At 45.4% G+C, this 25,574-nt stretch overlaps 1 protein-coding gene across 2 annotated transcripts in view; it reads right to left on the bottom strand.

Moving 5' to 3' along the window:
* Window positions 1-25,193, bottom strand: part of WLS (Wnt ligand secretion mediator) — a 48,276-nt gene extending 23,083 nt beyond the window's left edge. Inside the window, exons 1-2 of one of the 2 annotated variants that reach the window (XM_074875782.1) lie at window positions 25,117-25,193; window positions 21,337-21,463 (exon numbers count right to left, since the gene is read on the bottom strand). Coding sequence is in view for 1 of the 2 variants with exons in the window: in XM_074875781.1 (XP_074731882.1) it covers window positions 14,716-14,821 (106 nt within the window). In the remaining variant the exon portion in view is untranslated. Of the gene's footprint in view, window positions 1-14,715; window positions 14,959-21,336; window positions 21,464-25,116 lie in introns of those variants that run through there. The other variant, XM_074875781.1, reaches the window with a different exon arrangement.
* Between the last annotated feature and the right edge of the window lie 381 nt (window positions 25,194-25,574).

The raw sequence follows: 25,574 nt of genomic DNA, 5'->3' as shown, positions 1-25,574 counted from the left end.
AGGGTAAGCCAGACACCACTGCGATGCTCCAAAGATCCTTGCTTACCCACTGCTGCTAACTGGAGAGAAACATTTTGTCTACAAAGGTATTTCTACCTTTTGCTGTAAGTCAGGTGTGAACTAACGACCATTAGATTTGTCTTTTTCCCCTAGCCACCGTTTTTTTGAGATACTGGGAGAAAAAAAGCTGCATCTTGGCTCTAAAACGCTCCCCAAACTCTGCACTGCCCCCATCACCACAGCGAGCAACGAGGCTTTGTGCATGTGCACAAGGTACAATGAAAATGGGTATCGGGACCGTGATATCTTCCCAGATCAGACAATTAAAACTACGGAGGAGTATACTACTCAGGCTTTACGTCGATGAGGAAACAGTCCAACTCTGAAGTACAAATAGGGATTGAAAGCAGAAAAGAAATGCATTCCACCTTCAGCCAGAATTTCAGCATAAAACACCTCCAGAACTGAAAGGCTTTTAAAAACTCAAAATATATTTCCAACGCAGTTCTGCCACACAAAGCCTTCTTATGACAGCAGTTCTACCCTGTTTTCCAATATCATTTGGGAAATAAATATTTTAATACTATTTTAATGCATCACAGAACTGGCAAACCACGGAGACAAGCAGAGCCAGAGCTGCTCCAGTTCCTCATCTCCCCAGTATGACCTGAGGAGTTTCCATGGGTCACAAAGTCCAGCATCCAGAAGGTCGATAATTCCCCTGTTCCTTATGGATTTACTCCCCTTTTTTCGTAGAAAGAAGTATTTTTTTGCACAACAGCCAGCTCACATTTTGACACCCAATACATTTCACTGCAATTAAACCAGAACTGCCCTATTTTCTGCAGTATTACCAGGAAGGTACCATTGGACATGCTGTAATGAATTCCTTCCAGCTTCACAGGTTTTGCGAAGCAGATGGAGCAGGTTAACTCTTTCTTTTTAAGCTGTTAAAAGAGTGTTCTTGATATCTGTTTTCACTAGAATTTGAAGAAAATAAAGTTATGCAATACAAATTTGTGAAATTATGTTTATGAAAACCCCCAAACTCTCTGGCCCTTTTTAAAATGAAAATAAGTCTTGAAATGCAAAACTTTAAGTGCAAGTTTAACCTAATAATGTAAAAATGCTCTAATGCAAGCGATAAGCATTGAAATGTCCCTATACTGTGAATTAAAACAGAAGTAGCACATAGAATAAAGATACCCAGGCACAGACAATAACAGATGACTTAAGGTGAAAGTCTGCAGAGAAAAGATGACAAGGTGGTCAGGTAAGATTGGGGCTAAGGGGGCCAATCCCCAGGCTCCCGCAGAAGGTTATTTCCATGTTGTCACCATCCTCATTCTGACAGATGGTCCAGGACTTCCCAAGTACATCACAGCCCTCCCGCCCCGAAAGCTCCATCAGCAAGCAGTAACACCCTACCTACAAATTTCCAAGTATTTCTATGAGAAAAACAAACCAAAACTGAGCAACACCCACTCAGCCACCCCCAGCCCTGACCAGGGCAGAGCCAGCTCAGGGTCCCCCGGGCTCAGCACGCCAACATCCACCCGCACTACACCCAGATGATTCAGACCTGGCTCCCTTGTAATTTGGACGCAGCATCACAACAGCAGCTCTATTGGTTTTTGGGATCCAAGCCAGGAACCCTGCGTAGCATCTTCCCCAACGTGCCACCTCATTAGAAAGATGACATCCGCACTCCTTCCTACAGGCAGGGGAGAGATGACTCAACGTGCGAGTCGGGAGGAAGTTATTAAAAAGCAGTTGTTTATAAACTGCATTTTTTCAATTTTTTGACAGCAATAAGTTTCTTCTAGCTGAAAAGTAGCAGCGATGCTAGCGTAAAGGGTGGGCTGAAAGGGATTTGCTCAAGCAGGAATACTCCCAAATTCATACCTGCTCTCACTAGCAACCCACAGCCTAAGTGAGCACAGATACACAGCACTGCTGCACCTGCATCCAGCAGCCCCCCAGGAACCACAGACAGCTCATACGTTACAGCAGCCCCCAAAAAGAGCAAATCATTGATATGGCAGAAAGAAACAGCAAAAGAGAATAAAATAAAGCACTCAACAAACAAAATCTAGCTGCAAATCAAGGATTACGGAACACTTTAATGATGTGCCATAAGTGCATAAAACGGTGCAACATTCCTTTATCATGCCTCGATGCAGAACCCCGTAACCATGGCTAAAACTGCAGCTGTAAGTGAATATTAGGAATATTGCTGTGAAATAAGTCAGACATTCAGGCCAAGCTCTCAGAGCCTTGACAGGTCTTTGTGTGATTTAAAAGTAGGCATTTCTGAATTAAAAGACATTGTTACTTCTACGGTGAAGACGAATGTTTCTTGCTTTGATGCAACTCATTATAGCCATAAATACATGTTTTCATCACTGACTGATTATGATTTTAAATACTTGGCATGCTCACTGAAGTATCCCCTCTGCCAAAGTTACAGCTTTGAGGAGCAAGAGACAATTACTATATATATTCCTTGTCGGGAACTGCACACCAAACAAACGTCGGCACTTGGCTTCCATTACTTCTTTGGCTCCACTCCCATTAAATTCAAGCGAGTGTTGAACCAAGTGGAAAAAAAATGCTTTGTGAAACTGCAGCCAAGTCAACTAACAGTATTACAAAGTGCTATGCAAAACAAAGCTAGCATCGAGGGATTTCAGTTAAAGCGTGGTGCCAAGCAGGCTGCCTTCAGCCCTTCTGCCTGTGGGCTGGTAGATGCTTCAGCTTTATATATTAAATGATATATGCCAGCTTGTAAATAATTAATAGACGTTTGTGCATAATACACTGGATGAGCCTCAGCTTGTGTCCCAGCCTGCTCGCTGTGCCAGCGCAGGTGCCATTTGGAGGGGTTAGCGGAGCAACCAGGGACCTGGGCTTTGATCAGGGGGGTTTTGCAGAAGCCAATCAGGAGCGTGGCTCTCTGGGAGCCAGCTCAAACAGGAGCCAGCCCAGCTTGAGTTTAGGGCTGCCCAGGGAGTCCCCGGGAAGGAGCCCGGGCTCTGGGAGCAGGCATTGGGCAGACACCCCTCGTGCCAAGGGGTTCGACCCCTGCGGTGCTGGGTGCCAAAAGCCATAGGCATGAGGCTGCTGGAGCTGCCAGCGCTGTCAGTGGAGACTTCCAACCCCCCTACTTAAAGAGAAAAAACTTCCCACAGACGAGTTTAGAGACAGGATGATTCACAGCAAATGCTGTCAGAGCAACAGCCAGGATCTCCAAGGAGCCAGCGTGCCTGCATCCATGGGAAGGGGGCAGGAGGTGACTGTCACCACCAGAGCCCTCCTTAGCTCTGATGGGACAAACCTGCATTACATCTTCCTGAAAAACCCAGGCCAGCACACACATGAAAATAAAACCAACACAGTCTGAGCAACCTCTCTTCTGCAGTTCACTGGTTTTCATACTAGTTTGGGGAGCAAATACAGTTTAGCCTCTTTGAGCCTTGTGTGCATATATGCTATAAACACATTTGTCTTAAAGGTATGTGGCAACCGGCTGGCCGCCCACTCCATCTCCTCCGGAAGAGGCTGCGGAGGTGCCCGCCTCGCTGCAAAAGCCCCAAGGGTATCCCAAATTCCACGGGTCACAGCAGACCTGCCACAGAAGCACGGCTCCTTGCAGCAGCGTTCGCAGGCGAGCCCGTTTTTTTTCAGCAGCGCGATCACCACTTCCCAGGGAAGACTTCTGATGAACTTTCAAAGCCATTTCAGCTATGCCGTACAGATTGAAGCAACCCTTGCATATTATTTCCAGCAAAGGTTTCAGTGAGACTTTTCTCACTTTTCATATTGAAAATAGCCTATAGCCAACTGGCTCAAGCACATGGATTTTCTCAAGTTATGTCCCCAAGAAAGAGCAGCAGTTAAAAGGGATAGAGACATTTACGGCTGAGGGGGGAACTGAAGTTGAATTGCTTTCAGTTCTGAATGATCCAAAACTCTCGTGTCAAAACTCTCTAGTCTTGTGTTAAACTGGTAGCAGTGTTTCACCCAAAACTAAGACGATGACAGTGTTATAAAATAACTCCAAATACGAGGGTTTGAAGGAGATATCTCAGCATACTTTATATATCTACTGGTCAGAGAGGTCAACGATCTTACGACCTCATGTGGCAGAAGATGCCATGATCTGGTTTCTCAGCACTGGTGACCATCCTCATGAGGATTTCTCTCCTACATCTCAACTGGAATCAAAATTCTTTCACTTCATGTAGACTAAACAGAGCACGAGTGGAGGCCAATAGGGATGATTCCTCACACGGACGGGACACCCCAAACCATCCAACGCTCCTTCTGTCCCTGCTATATCCTCCATAGCAAAACCCTACAGCATTTGCTGAAGAAACTGAGCATCCTGCCCCAAATACCCAGCAAAATGGTTAAACAGCAATGAATTCTGAAGGGACCTGGGGGATCCAGGCCTGTCTATCACTGCACACTTTTACAAAAAAGAGCTAGAGCTTCATATTACAAAATTACACTTCCTTGCCCAGCATATTAAAAATGACCCGTCCAAAGGGAAGAGCACTGCTTGACGCTGAGGAACCAGAGTTACTCTGGATGGGACAGGACCTCTTGGCCAACCTCCTGCTCGCAGCAGGGCCAGCCAGGAGGTCAGAGCAGGGTGCTCAGGGCCTTATCCCACCAGGTCCTGCACATAGTTACTGTTCCCAGGATGCTGATGTGCTGCTGCTGCTGCTGTCCCCTTGTCCCCATTTTTATCATTCCACATATAGACTAAATATTAAGTTGAGTTTGCATGTGACTGAGATTACTGTCAGCTGGATCACGTGCACACACACGGAGTACATATTCCACTTCAAATTTTTAGTCACCACTTTGTTTGCTCTCTTCTCTGAACACCCTGAATCTTTGCCCTATAACAAATAGCCATGTTTCACTCCTCAAAACAGTTTTCAATGCTTTTTCTACAACCCAGGAGATCAGGTTGACAAAGTCTTACCATTCACTGAATCAAGAGAGGCATTGGGAGATCCTGCTCTCTCCTGCAAGGGTGAAGCCTCCCCACGCCAAGCAGCAACTGCATTTACAATATCTGGTGATTGCACGAGGGCACCTGCCATGGAGCACATCATACAGACACGACGCAACCACCAACACAGTTCACGTTTTGCCTCAGAAGGGTCACAGCTGGTTTTCCCTAGAACTCCCAGGTCTTGCTCCTCCCTCGCCCCCACAGATGTTTCTGCTGTTCTTCACCCGTCTCGCTCCCTCACGCTGTTGGACGCATTTACAGCTGATGCTTGGCTGCCCCTACAGAAAACTTAGGGGCCCAAAGCTTAGCTGAGGCAGAACACAAAGGCCGAGAATAAACAACAGTAAAGAGGCCTTTTGGCGGCCATGAACCTTTAATGAATCTTCAAGCATGGGGAAAAATGACATTTCACCTTCAAATTTTAAAGAGAAAAAAAATGAAGTTAAACCCGCTAGATCTTTGAGAAGGAGAGAAGAAAAGAAAGCCTGCTTTCTCCCAGTCTTTAATAAATACCCTTTCACATCTTTGTGCCACAAGCAAAACTTGTTCCTACCTATCTCTTGGGCTTACCTCTCCTGCAAACATGGTGGTGATGGCATGTGAGGATGGGCGAGGGCAAATGGAACACAGAGACTCATTTAGACAAACTCCCACACCATTCATAGCCCACTGGACTCACCCTGAAAGATGTTAGCAAATAGCACTGAACAGCTGTAGAACTGATTTTTGTTTAATTTTCAAAGCTCTGGTTCAAACCTTGATGGGGGTTAAGCCAGGAGGGCTTTAACATCTCTCTAGTGCAACCATAAGTAGCTTTCCTTTAGTTTCAGCTATACTGTCCTCGAAGCAATCTATCCCCATTAACATGTAAGCATTCATTGCCCTTTTCTTTTTCTGAGAAGAAAAGCAGAAAGTAAGATCCTGCCTGTAAAGGGGCTTACCTCAGAGGGGAAAAAAAAAAAACAACAAACACACACACAACACAACTGTTTCACTGTATTTAGACTTAACTCTTTAGGTTAAAGAAAGATTTACTATAAGCGAGCTCAATTTTTCAATATATTCATTTTACAATATTACTTATGCCTAGATTTGCACAAGAGCCACCATCACTCAGTTTAATTTCAATAAATTAAGTAGATCTTTAAGAAATCTCCTGTGATAAACCCTCAGATAATCCTTTCCTTCTTCCCTCCCCCATACTCCTGCAAACAAGGCATTCAGCCCAGTTACAAGAATAACATCCCCTCTCTGCTCCCACATGAATACTTACCTCTATGATATATATTTTGTACCTTCTCATCTAGAACACCTACAGCATTTCAAATTAACTACTGACCCTTGCTCTTGCACCATAAACAAGCCCTTTAGAAAATCTCAATTGCATTGTGTCTACATTGATTAAAGCTTGAATCCTACTGACCTCATGTGGTGTTAACTTCTCCCATGCACCGGGAGCATTCTGCTTTTCTACTCAATTACCCCCTTCTGTGCAGAGCCATCACTACCCAATGAGCACACACAATGGACTTCTGCTTCATTACACTAACCAACAGCAGGATAGGAATAAACAAGCTAATTTATCATCGGACAGACTGAGCTTTTCCAACTAGAACAGTGAGAAAACCTGAATAACATTATACGTACTTGCTATTTATAAATACATATGTATTGCAGCATGGAAGTTTTCTTTTCCACCTCCCTCCTTCCTGACCTTGATGCTACCATTAATGAGAGTGACCACTAATGCAGTCTTTAAATTAATATTTTTTATTACTAGTTACTATTTCGCAAGCTACAGGAAAGCCTTTTTCTGAACACTGCAGCAGCTTTTATATACAGAATTGCTGTACATTTAAATCATCTAATTCATCTCTAAAAAACCCAAAACAAACCCACTGCCTCCTAGAAGCCCCCTCCCCTCTATAAAGGTATTTCTTTATTCCCATTTGACTTCAAGCTTCATCAAGACCACAGTCCTTTAAAGCCCCAGGGCACCATTTCCACTGTTATTTATAATGGGAGTTGCCAGACATACTATCATAGCTGAACACCCGTATTTCTGTCATCTCCAATAGATTTTTCAATGCTACAGGCTTCTCTGTCTTTTTTGTTTCAGACCATAAAAACGAACCTGTCCAAAGCACCAAAGCCTAGTCTGGGAGATCCCCGATGCGAGCTTGTGTTCTGCATCCAGGTCTCCTGCTCTGGCTGTGGAGAGCGAGCCAGGAGCGGGCTGTGCATGCACCTCCTCTAGTGACAGCGTTGGCTTGGGCAACCCTGGCTTTTCCACCTCATTTGGAGGGTGATGGGAGTCCTGACCTAGCTCAGAGTCCATCTGGATGGAAGGGGATATTTGGTGGCCCGGACAGCAGCCCAGACCTCTGCCAGGCTCAAACCTACTGGCTTAGTAGACTGTGGTGGGAAGTGAGCTGCCAGGATTTGGAGGTCCCTAATCAAGCACTACAGCCAGCAGGACAGTCTTGCTTTGGTTTTGAGGAATTTCTATGCTTTCTTAGCTTCCTGTAACCATGCAGGAGCTAGAGATATGTGTGTCTTACATCTTGGAGGGGTGGCTGTTTGGTTTTGCTTAAGGTTTGCTCTTCAATGCTACTCCTGCAGTGTTGGGCTGTGCTAGCAGAAAAGCTGTCCATGCAGCACGGCCTCTTAGAGCAGCACAAACTGGGGATTTTCTTCAAGAAGTCAGTTTGCAAACAACTAGGGGAGCGGCTGTGCCAAGAGCCTTTAAAACTGAAAGTGCAGTCGGGATCCCCGCTGCAGAAGCAGGAGTCTGAGCACCCCGCAAGGCTGCTGCCAGCGAACACCAACCAAAGGGCTTCTGGGGAAGTGTCTTGCTCTCAGAGATAAGCGATTATTCCCTCAGCCCCAGGCAAGATGCAAAGCAAGAAAATCTTATGAGGCACTAGAGTACAAGTAGATTTGCTGGGAGAACTAAATAAATGACCTCCACGATTCATATACATATGCAACAGCAGCAACAAATGCAAACCAAGAGAGCACTAGCAGTATGAGTTCCATAAATGCAGAAGTATATATTAAAAAATACTTTATTTAAAAGAAGAAAAGGGAAAGAAAAGGTAGAACTGATTTACTAATTGCCACAGACAGTTTGATCTTTGTCCAAGCCATCCTTTGTCAATTTTCGACTCAGATGAAATGCATTTCCTGCTACGCCCAGCCAAGATATTAAATCCCTGCAAACAGAGGTCTAAAATAGCAGTATGACCTGACGTTATCCAGCTTTCCTCCTGAGCAACAGCCTGAAACTCCCCAAGTCGCACACTACAGATAACAAGATACCTTGAAAGGGCCGATACGGAGATATGCAAAGAATTTCATCTGCATTTGAATAGGGGGGATCAGCTCCTGGGGCTGGGGCCAGCAGCAGGCAGTCCCGGAGCAGATGGACACCTTGCGCCCTTCAAAGGCTTTCCGAGGCTATCAGGGAGTTATAACATGACTTCAAAGAGCATAAATGTTATTTATGAAGGAAAAGACTTCCTGTTCCACCGTTATCCCTTGCAAAGCGCAGAGAGGCAGCACGCCCACTGCCTGGTCAGTGTTCAGGTCACGTTTAAAACCGAGCCTGTTTAGTTCGTATCAAGAAGAGGAGCAGCAAGAGGGACCATCCTCTTGACGTAAACTGCAAGGCACAGAGTTTCCCTGACGCATCCCTCCCAAGTTAACTGTAGTTTGGAGGCAACACAACCGTAAGAAGAGCAAAAAAACTAGCATCTTGGAGGATTTAGAGCCTCGCTCCCTGCTCCTCAGGCCCCCAGCACGGGCGTTTCTGCCTGGGAACTCTCAATTTCTGGCACATTTGCCCATTCAGCTACAGTTACAGCTCTTAAAAAGAAGAATTGAGCAGACCTAAACTAAATAGACATGACCTTTCATGTCTGCTTTTTCATCGGCTCCCAGTGCTTCTGCCAAGGCTGCAGCACTAAAGGAATGTGTCTATACAGAGGAGTCTATTGGCATTCATGTCCACGGTGCAGCACCGACCTATTCAGCACAGCTTGCCCATCTTCTGGAGAGACCAGTGATGAAAGAAAGTCAGGCACAGAAAAATGGTCTTTGTCCTGGAGCCCACAGACACTCTTCCCTAGCTGGCTGCATCCACATACCTTCAAAATCAGAGCGTCTCTCCTGTCAAAAGATCAGTTCAGCCCTAAGAAGGTAATGAAATCCCAGGAAAGAAAATTAAATCCTGGAAACTCACTGCTCAGGAGCCAAATCAGACATTTAGATAATGAACTGGAATTGTTGATAGCTGCTCAGCCATTTATACACATGACTCATTATCTCTCTGGGCGAGACACACAAGTAAGAGTTTTATTTGCTCCAGTCAAAACAATTCTGTTTTTTCAACCTTAAGCCGAGGCAAGGGAGCAGTGAACCTGCACCTTCTTAAATGCATCCCCCTCATCCCAGCAGACTCATGTGCTAAATAAATACCTCCACTTTTCCAATCAGTTAAATTTGTAAAGTGTACGGCTGGGCACTGAACTTTCTGTACTTAACTGTATGTATGCCTGCTCCTGGACTTTGTCTGCACTACAGAGAGGTTCTCCTGCGCTCTGTCGGCTCATTTGAACTGAAACCAAGATAATCTGCGACTTAGGACGAGGCGTCCTTGGAGTCCTGGTAAGTAGCTCACATAAAATAAGTTACGGAAAAGTTGTCTTTAAAGTAACTTGTTTAAAGGAACAAAAAACGCAGTTTTGAAGCAGGGATGTTGCTGCACAGAGCTCTGTCATCCCATCTCCTCCCGTGCCCTCCATTTCAGCCTGCCCATCTGCCCAGAAGCTTTGCTCTTTGCTACAGCCTCCCACAGCGCTGGCAAACCCGGGGTGAGACGCACATCGCTTCGCCTGACCAAAGCGGTGGAGAGAGAAAGCCACAGGGAAGGTGGGGTAACTTCTTGACCCTGGGTCATTAGAACAGACCAGACCATTCGGTGAAGCACAAGCTAGCTTAACAACAAACCAGCCAGTGCGACAGAGTCAGAGGCTGCAGGTTTGTACCTCTGCCCAGGTTTTGTGGCAATGGGGCAGCAGCACCAAGCCCACCGAGGTGCAGGAAGCCCTGCCCAAGGCTGTGTGTTGTCCAGTGCTCTGCAGGAGCTAAAGAGCTACGGAGCGTTGGGAAAACTGCCCCACGCTTCGGGACTTAACACAAAATTTCCGGCTATCTCCGTGATCTCTGGACAGATTTGAGCAGTGAAGTCTGTTTTCTTTCCTCTTTTTTCTTTTTAAAATACTGTATGTATAAAAGAATTCCAGAATGCAAAGGAAATTAGAAAGACACCACCAACAGTTTCCCACAAGGTATACAGAGGAAGACAATTTGTAATCAAAAGCTTTGGTTTAAAGAAAAACCAAGAGGCATTAAACCCACACAAGAGTCAAGTCAGATTTCCACATACACAGAGTTCCTACCACCTGGCCAGCAGTCAGGAGAGGACACGAAGTGTCCTAGCTCAGCTCTGGCCCCAGAGCAGCAGTTGTGCTGTGACCTTCGTCGCAACACCCTGGTCAAAACTTCCAGTAACAAGCAACAGCCGCACAGATGCCGCAGCTGGTCCTGCTGTGGGAAGGTTTGTCCTCATGCCGAGTCCAGGGCCGTCACCAGCTAACCTAGCTCCACGTGCTGGTCAGCATGACTCAAAGCCTGGATGAGCCCAGTGGCACCCCCAGCGACAGCCAGGATGCCAGGGGGCTGGCTAAACCCCCCCCATGTATTGAAAAGGCTGAGCATATATATGCATAGTACATGAGGGCTCCTGGGAATGCTGGCACGACTGTAAATTAGCTATAGCCTCATTTCTCACAAACATTTATGCTGCCTTGAGTGATAACAGAAAACATTTGTTTGATCCCATTCTCTTCTAATACATGTATGCTATCACTTATAGCAGGATAGCGAAGACAAGGTTGTATTATGACTAATTTTATGGGTCGTGTTTTATTGAGTACTAAAACATCCTAACAGAACATGTAACACATAATCCAGAAGTGTAACCTTTAAACAAGCTGTTTACCAGGGAACAGAGCAGACACCAGAAATTCTGCAGGGTTTGAAAACAGAACGGTTTGAAGCAGTGACAGTCCCAGTTGTCTGGAGCCAGCAGTTCATTACCATAGCACAACAACAAAGAAACTGCTCAATAAAATTCTCTTTCGAGTTGTTTTCTCAACTCCCTAGTTTTGCAAAGATCCCTTAGACTGCCATGCGAGCTTCACCCCGGTAAGGGAATGACTCCCATACACGTAGGTCTCATGATTTGCCAACACACAGTTCTAAGTAAAATCCATCAGAGAGGTGATAAGACTCCTGCTTCTAAATAAAAGAACTGTTGGGAAAGTGCAAGCCCTATTAAAACTCAGACGTTATGCAGTTGACTGTTCAAAAACTAGCTAGAGAACCACCACTGGCCGAAAACCCCAGTTGCAGAAAAATGAAGCTCTATCATCATTGTCGTATCAGGTACCAATGCACTGCATTTGTGTATTTTGGACTTGCACAAGTATTCTGTTAAAATAGAGCACTTAGTCATTGTTTTGAAATATGACCTAACTGACTGCTAAAGGAGAGGCTGGTTTAGCTTTGTAGCCGTGTTCCAGTTGTGTACATATTTTGGTTTGTCTAGACCTGAATAAACTAAAATAACTAGATTCTTGGTGTCTGTTTGGTGCGCTGGATCAAACCAGACCAGGATCGCTATTTCAGTGACACCTCAGCTCCCATCCCACCTTGTGTCACACCTCTCTGAAGAGCAGCAGTCCCATGTCATTCAGCACTTCGAGTACTCCCAGCACCGCTTCACTCCCCACCCGCCGTCTCCAGCCACGGACCCATTTCTTACCAGATCTCTCTTAGAAAACACCACAGGTGAGGGACTAACTAAAGGGGCCAGGACCCCGAGCAGCAGGGCCCAACGGTGGTCCAACGGATCGGCCACAAGCCACGGGCTCAGGGCTTCCAGGGACACAAGGACGCCAACAGCACGCTCCAGGGCTAATTCCCGGGAAGAGTTTGATGCAGCCCCCCAGGCTGAGATGCCCTGCTCGTGTGTCACTGCGCCAGATGTTGGGCCCCACACCTAGTTTACACCTAAGATCTTTGAGCTGGTTCCCAGGCACTCAGGCTTAAGAAGGGCTGGCGGGGAGCTGTTGGAGCCCATCAGCACAGCTGCCCCACAGCCTCTAATCCAAGCAGGGGAAGAGCCTCTTAACTCCTTGAATGCATCAGAAGTGGTAAATACTGTGGAGGAAAAACCAGTCTGGGTGATTGATTAGTGCAGTTTTATCTGCTCAAAGATCAGAAGTGGGGTTTCCAGCAATTAAAGAAAGTTTACCTGCAATAACCCCCCTAGGACTCACCCGCAGATGCACTGACTCCAGCCCTACAAAGTTACCCTCAGTTTGTGCCCCGAATCACTGTCTCCGTGGGTGGAAGAGCTGCCCACTGGCCTTCCAGTCCCAGCATCAGCATCCCCACGCAGGACAGGGCCCCCGCACTGTGGGAGCCCGGCGGCAGCAGCCGGTGAGGCAGGGAATAGGCAAGATGGAAGGCTGAACTAACAGCATCTAAGTTCTTTCATCTCCGAATCCCTACAAACCTGAACAAAAACATTTCTGTGTATTCCCTATAAAGCTGAACAGAAATGTGTCTGTTTATCACATCATGATGAGGACAGAAAAGGGGCTTTCTGATCAACACCTTCCTTTTGTACAAGCAACTTTTTTTAAACTGAGAAGCTACTAGAAAAACACTTTTAAGATGAACACCGAGTCTAGCTTCTCTGCTCAACGCAGGCCAAGACATTTTATCTAATGAATCAGCGTCGGGTTCAGCAACCTACACTTGAACCAGCTCTTTTTAAACAAGAAAAAAAAGGAATGAAGGAAAAAAAAGCCAATCCTAGTAATATTCAGACCCACAAGACTAGAAAAACTGGGTTTTAATCCAATGTTTGCCACCGACTCCTTTGTGATTAAGCAAAACCGAGGAACTGAAATGAGAATGAGGGAAACAAAAGTTTCTGAAAATTATGTTTAGTAGAATTCCTACGGCTCTTAAGAACTGGTAACTAGAGAGGCTACAAATGCAGAGCACTAATCTGCCTCAGAAAGACCAACTCTGCTTTCTGAGGAACGGCAGGTATTTCTTCAACACCCTCAAATAGAGATCACCCCGAGAGCAGTCCAATTTTAAGAAAACGTGCAACAATTTTTTCCCAAAGCCCTTTCAGAGCGATGTGACTTCAGATACCCGCAGTCATTACTGAAAATCCCAAGGGCCCTGACTACGAGCCTGGACCTGGGGAAGGGGGATAAACCCCCAGGCAGGGCAGGGGAGAGGGGTCCTGGGGCTGAAGGGCTCGGCAGGGCAGCGCAGTCCTTCCCCAACATCCCCACGCTGGAAATGGCCAAAGCAACCACGAAGAGGCGACCACCACTACAAGGAGCCGGCGCATAACTCAGTTGCTTTCTAGTAAAAAATAAAAAAAAAAAAAAAAAAAAAAAATTCACGGGACTGCCCCAAACCCCTGCTCTCCTCCATTTTTCTCCTTCCAGCTCCTTCCCCAGGCAAAAAATCAAAACCCCCGGAGGCAGAGGGGTGGCAAACCCCGGCCGCAAGTTTGTTGCCGAGGGTTACATCTGTGCCAGCACTTCCCCGAGGATTTTGCAACGCTCCCTGCCAGCTAATAAAGAAATAAACACAATCTGGACTCAAAAAGTTTTAGGCGAGGAGGTTTGCGTGCCAAAAGTCGGGCTGCCCCGCCGGCGTGGGGAAGGCTGGATGCCACCCGAGAAGCTGCAAACGCGGGTGTGGGGACGTGCCCGATCCCCGTGGCCGGGGGCCAGGAGCACGGCGAGAGGGTTTGGGAGGCGGGGGGGTTAAAGACCCCCCCCCCCCAGCAGCCACGCGGGTTTTCCGTGAGCCGAAACAACCCCAAGCCGACCCCGCGCGGTTTCAGGAGCCTCCTGGAAGAGGATTGCGGGGAGGTGGCGGGTTCCCCAGGGGGTGGGGGGGTTCCCCCAGGAGAAACAAGCCCGGACAAAAGCAGTAGGGCGGCGGGAAGGGGGGGTCGGCACCCCCCAAACGCGCCCCACCGCCCCCCGGAGCCGGTAAACATAGTCCTGTCCTCGCCCGGAGTAGCGCCCATTAATTTTCCTTTTTTTTTTTTTTTAATTTTTTTTTTTTTTTTTTTTTTTTTTTTGTTATCATGATGGCAAGCAGCGAGGTTTCCTCCTGCGGTCGGCTGGGAGGCCGAGAAACGGGGAGGGGCAGAGGTACGAAAAGAGTGGAGGAAGAATTGTTTTTTAAAAAAAAATAAAATATTTAAAACCCAACTTTGCAAGGCAAGGCTGCCCTGCGCGATCAGTCGCCATACTGAAGATTTCCCCCCTTCCTCTTTCTTTAAGTACAGACTGAAACCAGGCCAAAAAAACTTTTCTCTGCCCCCTTTTTTTTTTTTTTTTCTTGCAGGCACTAGAGTGAAATGTGCACAAAGAGGCCCAGGGAGCCGTGTTTTCTTAACTACAATAGCAGGGCTAATTAGATCATAGGGGCGAGTCAGCGATACTGTAACAAGTAGCTAAACAACGCGAGCGAGGAGAGGAGGAAGGAGAAAGTTTTGCACCTTCAGCACTCACCGATCAGACCTCCCACCAGAAAGGCGATGACTTGGAAAACCAGCAAGATCCCCCCGACGATGCACAGCTTTTTGGTGCTCATGTTCTCGATGATGGCCCCAGCCATTTTCGCCCGGTTCTAAGCCCCCCGGGCTCCCCCCAACCTGGGGGGGGGGATGTGGAGGAGCGGGGGGGCTGGCGAGTCTCCGCACTGATTGCCCGGGCCCGCCGGGAACCGGCTCCCCCTCCGCCGCCTCCAGCCGTGATTGTGGCCGCTGCTCGGTTGCATGTGGCTGCTTTAAAGGAGCTGGGAGCCGGTCACATGACGCCGCCTCCACCGCCCCTCCCCGGTCCTACGGGCCCGGCCCCCCCCCCCCCCCATATCCCATCCCCACCCCACCCCCGGGGTTTTCCGGGAGCACCCCCAGACCCGGAGGATGGGGGAGGGGGGGGGGGCGGCCTCACGCCGAATTTACGCGGGACGCTGGTTTCCCCCCTCAGCCGAAACGCGCCGTTACATTTCCACCCCCCCCCTCCCCGCCCCGTTTTTTCACCTCTGAGACAAGGCTTTGTCCTTCCCTAACTGCCGTCAGAGTTTTCTTACCCTCCGCGGGCAGGACGCGGGAACAACCCCCAAATCCACGGGTGAAATGAGAAGAGGAAATTTATTCCCATTCCCTCGCCGCCCAGGGAATCCCCAAAGCAGGGGGACACTGGCACCGCCGCGCTCGCGCCTTGCTCGCCAGAAAAAGGTGAAGAAAGCAAAGATCTTGAACCTGCTGCTTTCCCCTGTGATTTTCACAGGTGCGCTTTTCCACGGTGCTCTGACCTTTCCCACAGCAGGGCAGGAATCTCCGAGATCCTCAATAAGGTGCCTCGGAGTCTCTCCCAGGCCTGTGTTACCTAAACACAGACCTTATACCAAATCAAGCAACACAGGACTAAGCAATAATTACTGTGAGATCTGTGTTTTTCGGCACCCCAGCCGCAAGTCACTTGGGCGTGTTTACAACCCTCCTCGCCAACCCTCCGTTGGGTTCCCACCGTCCGTCGCCGCATGCCAGCCGAGGGCCAGGAGCGCGGCCGCTCACCCCGCTTCCCTCCCGCTCCTGTTTGTGGCTGAGAATGGTTCGTGACCCCCCGCCATCATCTCTGTTTTTTTGGCATCGGTGCCTTCCAGCACTTTATGGGACACCACAAGGATCCGTGCCGCGCTGCCCCGTTAGACATGCAATGAAGGACACAGAATGCCGTCAGGTACGGCCAAAACTAAGCAGGGAGCTGCTGGAAGCACTCCCTGAGGACAAATAAGCCATGAAAGGAAAGAACTGGTGACAAAAAATACAGACAGGAACTATCAAAATGAAAGGCGGGTCAAATATTTAGAGGCGCAAACCAATATTCTGAAGGAAATAGTAACAAGAAAAAAAAAGTTTAGAAGAAACAAATGCAAAACCCGCACCGCAGAAGTCACAGTAAGATGGCAGAAGCGTTGGCAGTGCCGTGTGGCAGCCCCGTTGCTGAACCTACCAGGCTCCCAGTACCGTGTTCGGTTTGTTCGGGACACAGAAGGCATCTGCGCGCTGATCAGCCTTGCCTAGCAGGGGGGACCGTTGTGCGTTACAAGGATATAGGTAAGCAGCGTCAAAAATGAATCTAGAAATTCAAGGAAGAGCAGAGAAGCTGAGGGCGCAGGGTCTGGCTTGTAAGGCAAGACTACACCAGACCTTGACCTTGACCATACAACGTCCAGCCAACGCAAGGAGGTGAGCGCAGGAGCTGCAGGGACGTGGTGTTTTGCTGATGGATATTTAGGAGGAGGTCCCTCTCGGAAAGGGGGAGGGTATATGCCCCTGCACAAGATCAGGCCTCAGTCACCGCCACTAACTCGCTGCCTCTGCGCCCTTTCCCTGGCCAGAACAAGGAGCGTGGCTGGCAACCCCAGCAAAGTGGGCAAATTCCTCTCTGCAGCCCAGAACCCAGCTTCAGCGCATCCAAAGAAGCATCGGAGCCCCAGGGTGCTGGAGACATGCACAGACGTAATGCTGGAGGCCAACCAACGACACACTGAGGTATTTTGGGTGATGTAATAAGATGTGATACTATGATCAAGATCCTGGACGCAACAGAATCCATCTGAAAAGGGCTGCAGCAGTGATCCCCAAATGCTTTTGCTGGTTTTCTAGCACTGAGTCTTTGGCTTCCAAAGCTGGTCTTGAAAAACTAAATGAGACCAAGCTCATGTGCTACTTTTGTGTTTTACTTCTGTGATCTTTTCCTGATTTGCAGAGCTAACGAGTTCTCTTCCTCCGACCATCAGGCTAATAATGTAAGTTGGAATATAGGCATCAGGGATAACTTTAGATATTTTTGACTGCGGGACAGTTTAATCTTTTAGAATATTTCAAGTTTAACTTTTCTTTTAGTTTAGTTTTAGCTTTCCTTTTACATTACAGTTATGACTTCATTGTTAAAAATAGCTCTTAATGGACAAGTCCTTTGTACCCATTATGAACCCGCGAGGATCATTCACACAGACCTACTTCCAAAATCAAAGCCTGTTAGTGGGTTTTTGCCAAGACAATTAAAGACTTAAAATACCAAATACTTTATACTGAAATTAAAAAAAACCCAACCAACACATAGAACAATTGCTATTAAAAAGGCTTATTTTGAAACATCTAATACTAATTTTTAGGATGTCTATCTAACACTTAATGTTGATTCTGAGCAATGACTTTTGTTTTTGTCTCTGTTGGAAATGGCACAAGCTTTTGAATTACATTGGTTCCCTTACAGTCTGTAATCGCCGCTGACAAGGAGGGAGTCTTACAAGTCCAGGCTCTTTGAGGTCCCACAGTTATCCAAATGCAGGGACCTGTATGACCAAACATCTTTGGAGCCACGAGTGCCACTAAATCAAATCTGTCTTAATGACTCCACAGAAGTTACATGGTGTGATCTGCCGTTAAATGTCCCATTTGCTCCAATCAATTTATTTCTGGGACAAAAATGTAAGCAGTAGAGCTAAGATCCTGCCATAATAAAAAAATCCAAAGTGAAAAAGAGTAAAAATAACAAAAACGCAGGAAACAATACTTCACATTTATAAGGCACTTTCCATTTCTACTACATTCCTACATCTTTAATACTGCAAAGTTGAGAGATATTAATCACATGTGACTTTTGACACGCGTCCAAAGGGCGTATAGAGCACATACCATAGTGAGTTGGGACCTCTCTTTTGCCAAAAAGTGACCACACACAAAATCACACAAGAGAGAAACCGGCACAAAGCACATTAGAAAGTACATCTCCAGCCATCGCTCTTCCTTTTCAGCTGTTTACAAATCAGAATTTCTATCTCTGTCAGGTCTCCAGAATCAATCATCTGGGAACTCATCTACTTGCCGCTTATTACATTATTTTTCCTGACTGCTTTAGGCTGTTTTGAAAGCCTCAGCTATTAAAATAGCTATCCTACAGTCAGCCCCAGGCAGGAGGAGGAGTCTTTCCACAGCAAACTCCTTGCAGGGTTGGGCCTAGAGCCCAGATTTTCAAAGGGGTTTAGTTGCCTAAAGATGTAGGTAAGGACTCCGCGGGATTTCCACAAGCTCCTCAGTTTTGGTGCTACATGTCTGAGCTACAAGTTACTGCAAAAGTTTTGAGAAAACTTTCTTTGGATGCACAGAGATCAAACCCTGAAAGTTTCAGTGTTTTTTCTCCTCTGTTGTCTCATGTCAATTGGACAGTTAATAGAAATAATTTGAAAAAATGCTAGAATTTAGAGGTATTTTCCAAACACAACTGTAAGAGAAGGACGTATGCTACGAATACAACATAAAGGCTTGACAGAGGAATATCTATGATCTAGATTAGGAAGTCAAATGACATGATCATAATAATAATTTCTAGCTTTAGAAAGCTAAAAAAAACCCCAAAACCCAAACTATCCCAAAATCAAACTCCCCCTCCCAGTTATTTGGACTTATGTTGCTGCATAGAAGTCCAGCATTGAGCTGCTTAATTTTTGCTTCACAGAGCAAAAATTAATTTCCTTTTTTTTTTTTTTTTTTAATATGAGCAGCACTGTTGTTTATACCAGCACAATAGCAGACTCTGACCCCATGTGTAAAATACAAAGTAGAGTAGTGGACAAAAAGCTGATTAAAGCATGGTCATCTACCACCAGATAGAATCTCTTGAACTCTTGCTCATACTTGCCTAATTTATTTACAATATAGCATGCGACATAACAACAGACCTGTGGGGATTAAGCTTTGGCTTTGCTCTCCAGTTTGTAGGCTACATTTTTCAGTGTGGGTATTGGCATTGCTTGATGCCATGACTGCAGTTTCTTGTTTTGTTTGGAATACACCTAACCCAGTACAAAGTTACCCCTAGTAATAAATAATGTGTAGCTGCTACAGGGGAAAGATGATTAAAAGCGTTCAGAAGCACTGCTTACATCTCAGTGCTCCTGACTGCTTTCATAGGTAACTTTCTGGTTTTGTTCTCTTACAAATACTGATAACATGGAAAATTTTCTCACAGAACAGGAAAAGGGCGTTTTATGTTATTTCTAGTGCACAGATGGTGGGGAACATTTATCTTTGTAAGAAAAGCCTTTTCTACGGTTCGTAAAGATACTCAAATGTAAAACTTAGTGCGGCACACATCACAAAAAAGCGTGTGGGGGTTGAGATTGGTGAGCAGACAGAGCTCTCAACCTGCAACTGCCCACTGCGCTTAGGATTAGGAAGAAAATTGACAAGTATGCAATGTTTCATCTTAAGCAAGCCCCACTCTATAATGTAAATATTTTGAGTGATTTCCAAGCCCCCTTGTAGTTCAAGGCTAAACATTCATTCAATTATCAGGAACCAGCAAAGTTGAATTTTGCCACTGTTTCTACATCTGGGAACTCAGAGCTAGGCTTAATTTTTTTTTTCCCTGCATGACACTTTTACTTAAGTGGCACCCAGCCTGCTAGATCCCAGATCCCATGCTGTTCTTTAGGCTTTACATGGGCAACCCGAAGCTCCGCCTCTGCCAGGAGTCATGGACTCCTCGCATCATTTCTTTGATGACAATATGGCAAGAAAGAAAGGAACACAAACTTAGCAAGGGAATTACCTGGCCACCCAGATTCTAATCTTAAAACACGCAATGACCACAAGTAGCCGAGAACAGAAGACCTACGGAGTGCACCCCCAAACGGCTGCTCCCAGCCTCTCAGTACCTACTGGGCTCCTCAGCAGCACTGGGTGGGTGGCAATGTCCATCTTAGCTCCTTCAGAGTAACCAGCTCCACTCAGCTGTCCCTCTGTCCTGTGCTTCCTCATCAAGTCCTGCCTGTCTCGGTAAGGAACCAGGCAAGAAAAGCCATTAATTCATTGGGTGTGGACCAGCATTTGCAAAACGTTGAGACAGCAGTCCCAGATAATTCTCCTGATGGTTTGTCTCTGATATGCTTTCAATCAGATGACAAAGCCTTCCTCACGTCAGGATGAAGCTTCAATAGGGGCATCAAGGCTTCCGTTAAGTATGTGAGACAAACCCAAGCTGATAATTTGACAGAGAGCACATTTTAGGTTGTCAGACTGAAAGTGTAGACTTGTGATATCCTGAAGGAGGGGCCAATAACAGTGCATTAAAATAATTTATTAAAGACTGTTTAAACTTTTAAATTTTATTTATAGTCTTTACAATTACCATGTGGTTAAAAGGCTCAAGCCCTCCAAAGGAAATCCGTGAAAAGCCTTTTATTCGAGTCTGCCAAGCTGTCTCTTTCAACCGTTAATCCAATCATCAAGAGGCAGAGTTTCTGCAGTGGGATATCTGAACAGATTCATCATCAGTCTACCACTAAATTTCCAAGTTCTATCCAAACCTCTTCCATAGCATAATAATCACCTGGCAGTAAGTACAGCTCTACTTGACTCCTTCTATTTGATTGATTAAGCAATCATCTGGAGGCCCAAAAGACTCCTCTCATCAAAACCAGTCCTAACACCCACCACCTCTACAAAATCCATTTTAAAAAAGCCACAGCTCAAAAGCCACATAACTCAGGTCACTCGGAAGGTTTTGCTAATCCACAGTTGAGGGCTGACAATATGCTGTGCTGGCCTCGTCTAAATTTGTTGTACCAATGCCAGTGGCATCCCTGATATTTTTGACAAGTTTGTGTGATCAGTGTGTGGTGGGCCACACATTGTCCGCCAACGCTGTGCTCAGCCTCTCACAACCTTCCCATGGACCATTTTGCCAATTCTTCTTGTCTCTTCTCAGTCCTCATGAAAACGCAAGCTCGGAGCTCTGCTCTTTTATTTTCTCTTAGGACTCTCTCCATAGCTGGGCCTTTCCTCAGCCACCGTCCCTCAGACTGAATCTCCCACCTTGCATCAAACTTCTGCGATGGCTTTCACCAGGGTGACTCCACCTCTCACAGGGCTTCTTGCCTTGTGTTGAACCTCCACATCAAACCTTATCCAAAACTTGCCACTTCTGGCACCTACTGTAATATCACAGCTTTCCTTTACAAAGACCATTCCAGTCTGGCACTTCTCTACCTATGTGTCTGTGTTTTCATCCCCCCCAGTGACGGACATCACCGATACCAGCTCAGACACGGCATACTTGGGTTAAGGGCCTCCAAGGAATCGTGTATCCACGCAGGCACCACATGCAGGAGCAGGGAAACGTCAGAACGGCTTCAAACGTCCATGCAGGCTGGGAGACTGCCTTTCCCCAGGCTTGTAACCTCCTCAAAAGCAAGCAAAGAAAGTTGTTTTACTAATAGATATGGATACTTTAATATTAAAAACGATGTCCGGTATGCTATCGTAGGACAATAAGATTAACAAAAGTAAATTCCTTCTACTAGCTGAATTGTACAATTGTTTATAGTAAAATCTTCATGGTTCAATCGCTCCTATCAGTGTTCAGAATACAAAGAATGAATTCCGGAGGTTTTTTTGAAAGCCTCTTACCATTTCTCTGTTGAGCCTTTATATTCCCATGAATCCAATCCATTCTAAGTTTAGCGCTGAAGACCAAATTAGCAGATGCAACTAAATTTAAACCAAAGCCCCATAAGAAGTGAATAAATGCACATGGGCTGAGTGTTTGTAAGGGTGGTACCTGCTTCAGAATTGCAACACCAAGCTTTAATTCAATTTTAGTGAAAGCTGATTTAGTCAATTAAGATGGCGGAGGCACGAGAGACTTAATCAAGGTCCAGTGGTAACAGTCTTGTAACATCAGATGGAAAAAGTTGACAAATATAAACTAGCTTTATAATTTTATTCTTCTGTTATGTTAAATAACACACAGTTCTTAGGTTGGCTATACTGGTTATTGTAAAAATCTTCAATGTTTGCACTGTGTGTACACGCAGAATTATCAGTTAATGCAATCTGAAAACTCAGAAGTCTTGAGAAATTAGAAATTTAAAGTTAAACTAAGGCAATATATGCATCCAGCTAGCGTCCTTGGGAGACATTCTCAAAATACCACCTAAAACCAACCATAAAGCATGTATTAGTCTCAAGGATCTCCTAGAAAGAGACATCTGTTTTGGAACAATCACAAAGGGCTATCGCCAAAACTATCCCGTAATAGTTATGAGCTGTAATTTGACATTTCAGATACGCATTCCTCCTGCCAAATAATATCATATTTTTGCTCTTGGCAGAGAAAATAAAGAGAAGCATATATCCAAGATGAGTAATTTAGTACAATGTAATCAAGGCAAGCTGCCCCACAGACTAGGGACCGAATTAGAGTTAGCAAGATAGGTTTTATTGTCCTCTTAAATAAAAGTGTGTGTATTATACAGGGAAAAAATTTAGAAAGAAAAATGGTTTTCTTGTTTATCTTATTTTCCATCTGAGCCCAAGTGCAGGCTTTTATTCCAAGAGCAGATGATTAGAGGTGGGCTGGCTAACGCAATTATTGCTGTGAGCTGCGTTCCTTGGAGGTTTCCATCCCTGTAGATGCACATCCCAGTCAAGGAACCTTCTGCTCCTCAGCTGTCCCAGTTCACAGCCCAGCATATTTATGTTAATTGTCACTGATTTCAAATTACATCACTATATGGGGCTGTAAATGGAGCTGGCCAAGAAGCACAGGCAGATCCCAGACCTGTGGGGAGGTGATCCATGGCAGAAGAGGGCAGCTGGCAGTAATATTTGCCTCAGTTGTCACAGATTAATCCACCCATAATTAGGAGTTACAGCTCTGTGTCCCTGGGCAGGGAAGTGCCTTGTAGCTGGAGCAGTAAATTGCTTTCCCTGTGCCACTGACTATTCCAGCATCATTTAACTGAGCTAAATAACAAAATCATTTAATGTGGTCAAAGGACTTTGTACTACTGAATCATCCCATCCTCATTTTACTCAGAGTTTAAACCAGTTAATGAAAGAGATGGCTAACTTAAGGGAAAAATAATCTGTTGTCTCCAATCTTAATGATTCACGTTCATATACAGCAGTTTGGGTTATTAGTCAGCCCTCTGCCTTTCTGCTCCCAAATGCAACTTGGACAAAATGACTGCATCTCAGCTGCCTCAGTTAACAGCTCCGTGTTTTTGTGCAAACCCACCTAAATCAGCTGTAAGGCAAGTTCATGTTACATGATAATAGAGAGATTAGCTGGAGCTGGTCTCTCAGCATTCTTTGAGTTCTCTGCTCTAACTGCAAGAAGGAATGACCCAGATACTTTTTAATATTGGCTTCTCTCACATTCTGGGTTTTTAAATTAGAATAATTTCCTTAGTTTGCTATCAGGCATTCCTTTAAAGTAAAAGCAATCAGTACAAGCACATATCTTGAACTCCGACATGGATTTTATGTGTTATTTAAGTGCTCAGTCAGTTTTCTGAGAACATATACCTTGTAGGCAGCAAATGTTAAATGGAATATTATTTTTAAAATGTCTTATGGTATATTAAAAATGCATCGATATAAGCAAAAGAAGATTACTAATGAAATGATATATTTAAATATTCAAATGTAACTTGTGCTGCAATTAAGCTAACATTTCCCGAGTGCTATAATATATGCTGATGCAAATCACTGTACTTATTTTACGATAGAATCACAGACATTTCAGCTGTAAAAGACTGATTTGGTTAGCCTGTGCATTGCTGTCACTGCAAACTTTTATTCAGGTGTATTTACCACCTGGTAAATACAAGCAATGAAAACAATGAGCTGAAAGGGTGAGAAGAGTAAACTCTACTCCTTAATTCCAGTGTTGCTCATGACTTAAGAGAATGAATGAATTTTTAGAGAGATCTCTACTCTCACAACAGCCAAAAATGATGCCCATCTCATGTCAAGGACTGATGACAAGAATGGAAAAACAGGGAGAAAGTCGGAAGAACATACAGTCCTTCTCACACACACAAAAAAAAAGATAGTATATTTTCAGGACATCTGATTCTGTAACAGTAATAAACCCTGTCTAAAAGAATAATGCAAACCATGTAAAATGTGTCACAGTGAGCCACGTTTCCTCTTAAGGCAAAACAGAAACCTGAAATCATTGTCCTGGAATGCACCGAAACCTCTTAGCACGAGTGCCTGAAATATTCATGAACATTAAGAAAATAGCAAACTTTTTGGAGAGTGTGCTATTTAGATGTAACTTGCTATGTACATGCCATCTTCTAAGCTCTAAAAATATAAAAGGACGGCTTTTTGCAGAAAGTAAATGAAGTAACGGGGACTCGGGAGTTTTATCTCCTGGCTGCCACAGACCACGCAATGTTGATTAATTCAGCTCCTCAATTACTCATCTTAACTGGGAAAATTTCTTATGTGATGGGGTGTTTGCTAGTGTAGATCAGTGAGGAGTTCATAATTTTAAGATGAGAAGATACACTAAGTGTGTAAATTATTAATAAATAGTAGAGGAAACACTGAACGTAATATACCAGCCAAATATACATTTAACATTAACTTTCCAAACTTCTGCCTTTTAATTACTTTTGGAAAGTTCAGAGGCAGGCACCTTTTAAACCTCAAATTCTTATGTTAACCACTGCAGAAAAGGAGGAAGGAAGGCAAAAGAAAGGAAAAAGAGAAATCAGGAGACATAAACTTCAGTTGCAGGTATGTGAACACGCAGTGGCACAGCCGTCGCTGTCACCACTTCCCGTCACTTCTCTGTCTGAGTTTGCTTCTCGTAGTGTGGGGCTACGTGCCTCTGGTTAGGCAAGTCAGGAGCTCACCCAGTGTGAATTAGTCATATTGAAGAAGGTTTAGGAGCATGGAAACAGCAACTTCACATTAAGTGCTGGAAATAAGTGCTAAAGAGACCACTGTTGAAATGTTTATGTATTTTGCAAAGACATAAATATTTGGAGAACAGCGAAAGACACTGCTTGGCATAGGCAGGCGGAAGGCATTTTACCTGATGACTTGGCCCCGGTTCCAAAGACATTTCTGTTGGTGGCAGCATCAGCTCAGGCAGCCTCTCCTCTCCCCAGCCCTGGGCGTATGGATTAGCCCTGCTCCATGCTGGTAAAGCCGTCCATGGTTCTGCACTGCGGAACCAAGCAAAAAGGCATGCTGCAGAGAAAGAAAGAAGGAAAGAAAGAAGGAAAGAAAGAAGGAAAGAAAGAAGGAAAGAAAGAAGGAAAGAAGGAAAGAAGGAAAGAAGGAAAGGAAGGAAGGAAGGAAGGAAGGAAGGAAGGAAGGAAGGAAGGAAGGAAGGAAGGAAGGAAGGAAGGAAGGAAGGAAGGAAGGAAGGAAGGAAGGAAGGAAGGAAGGAAGGAAGGAAGAAAAAGAGGTGGTGAGTAAACTGCTTCCAGGTGTAGCCTTAGACTGTCTCACATTCAATGGCTGGGCTACTTAAAGTCTAACTCAGGC

This window comes from Strix uralensis, chromosome 8, assembly GCF_047716275.1.
Source record: "Strix uralensis isolate ZFMK-TIS-50842 chromosome 8, bStrUra1, whole genome shotgun sequence".
Taxonomy (NCBI): Eukaryota; Metazoa; Chordata; class Aves; order Strigiformes; family Strigidae; genus Strix; species Strix uralensis.
The sequence above is the reverse complement of the archived record's forward strand: the minus strand, read 5'-3'. Positions and strand labels throughout refer to the sequence as shown.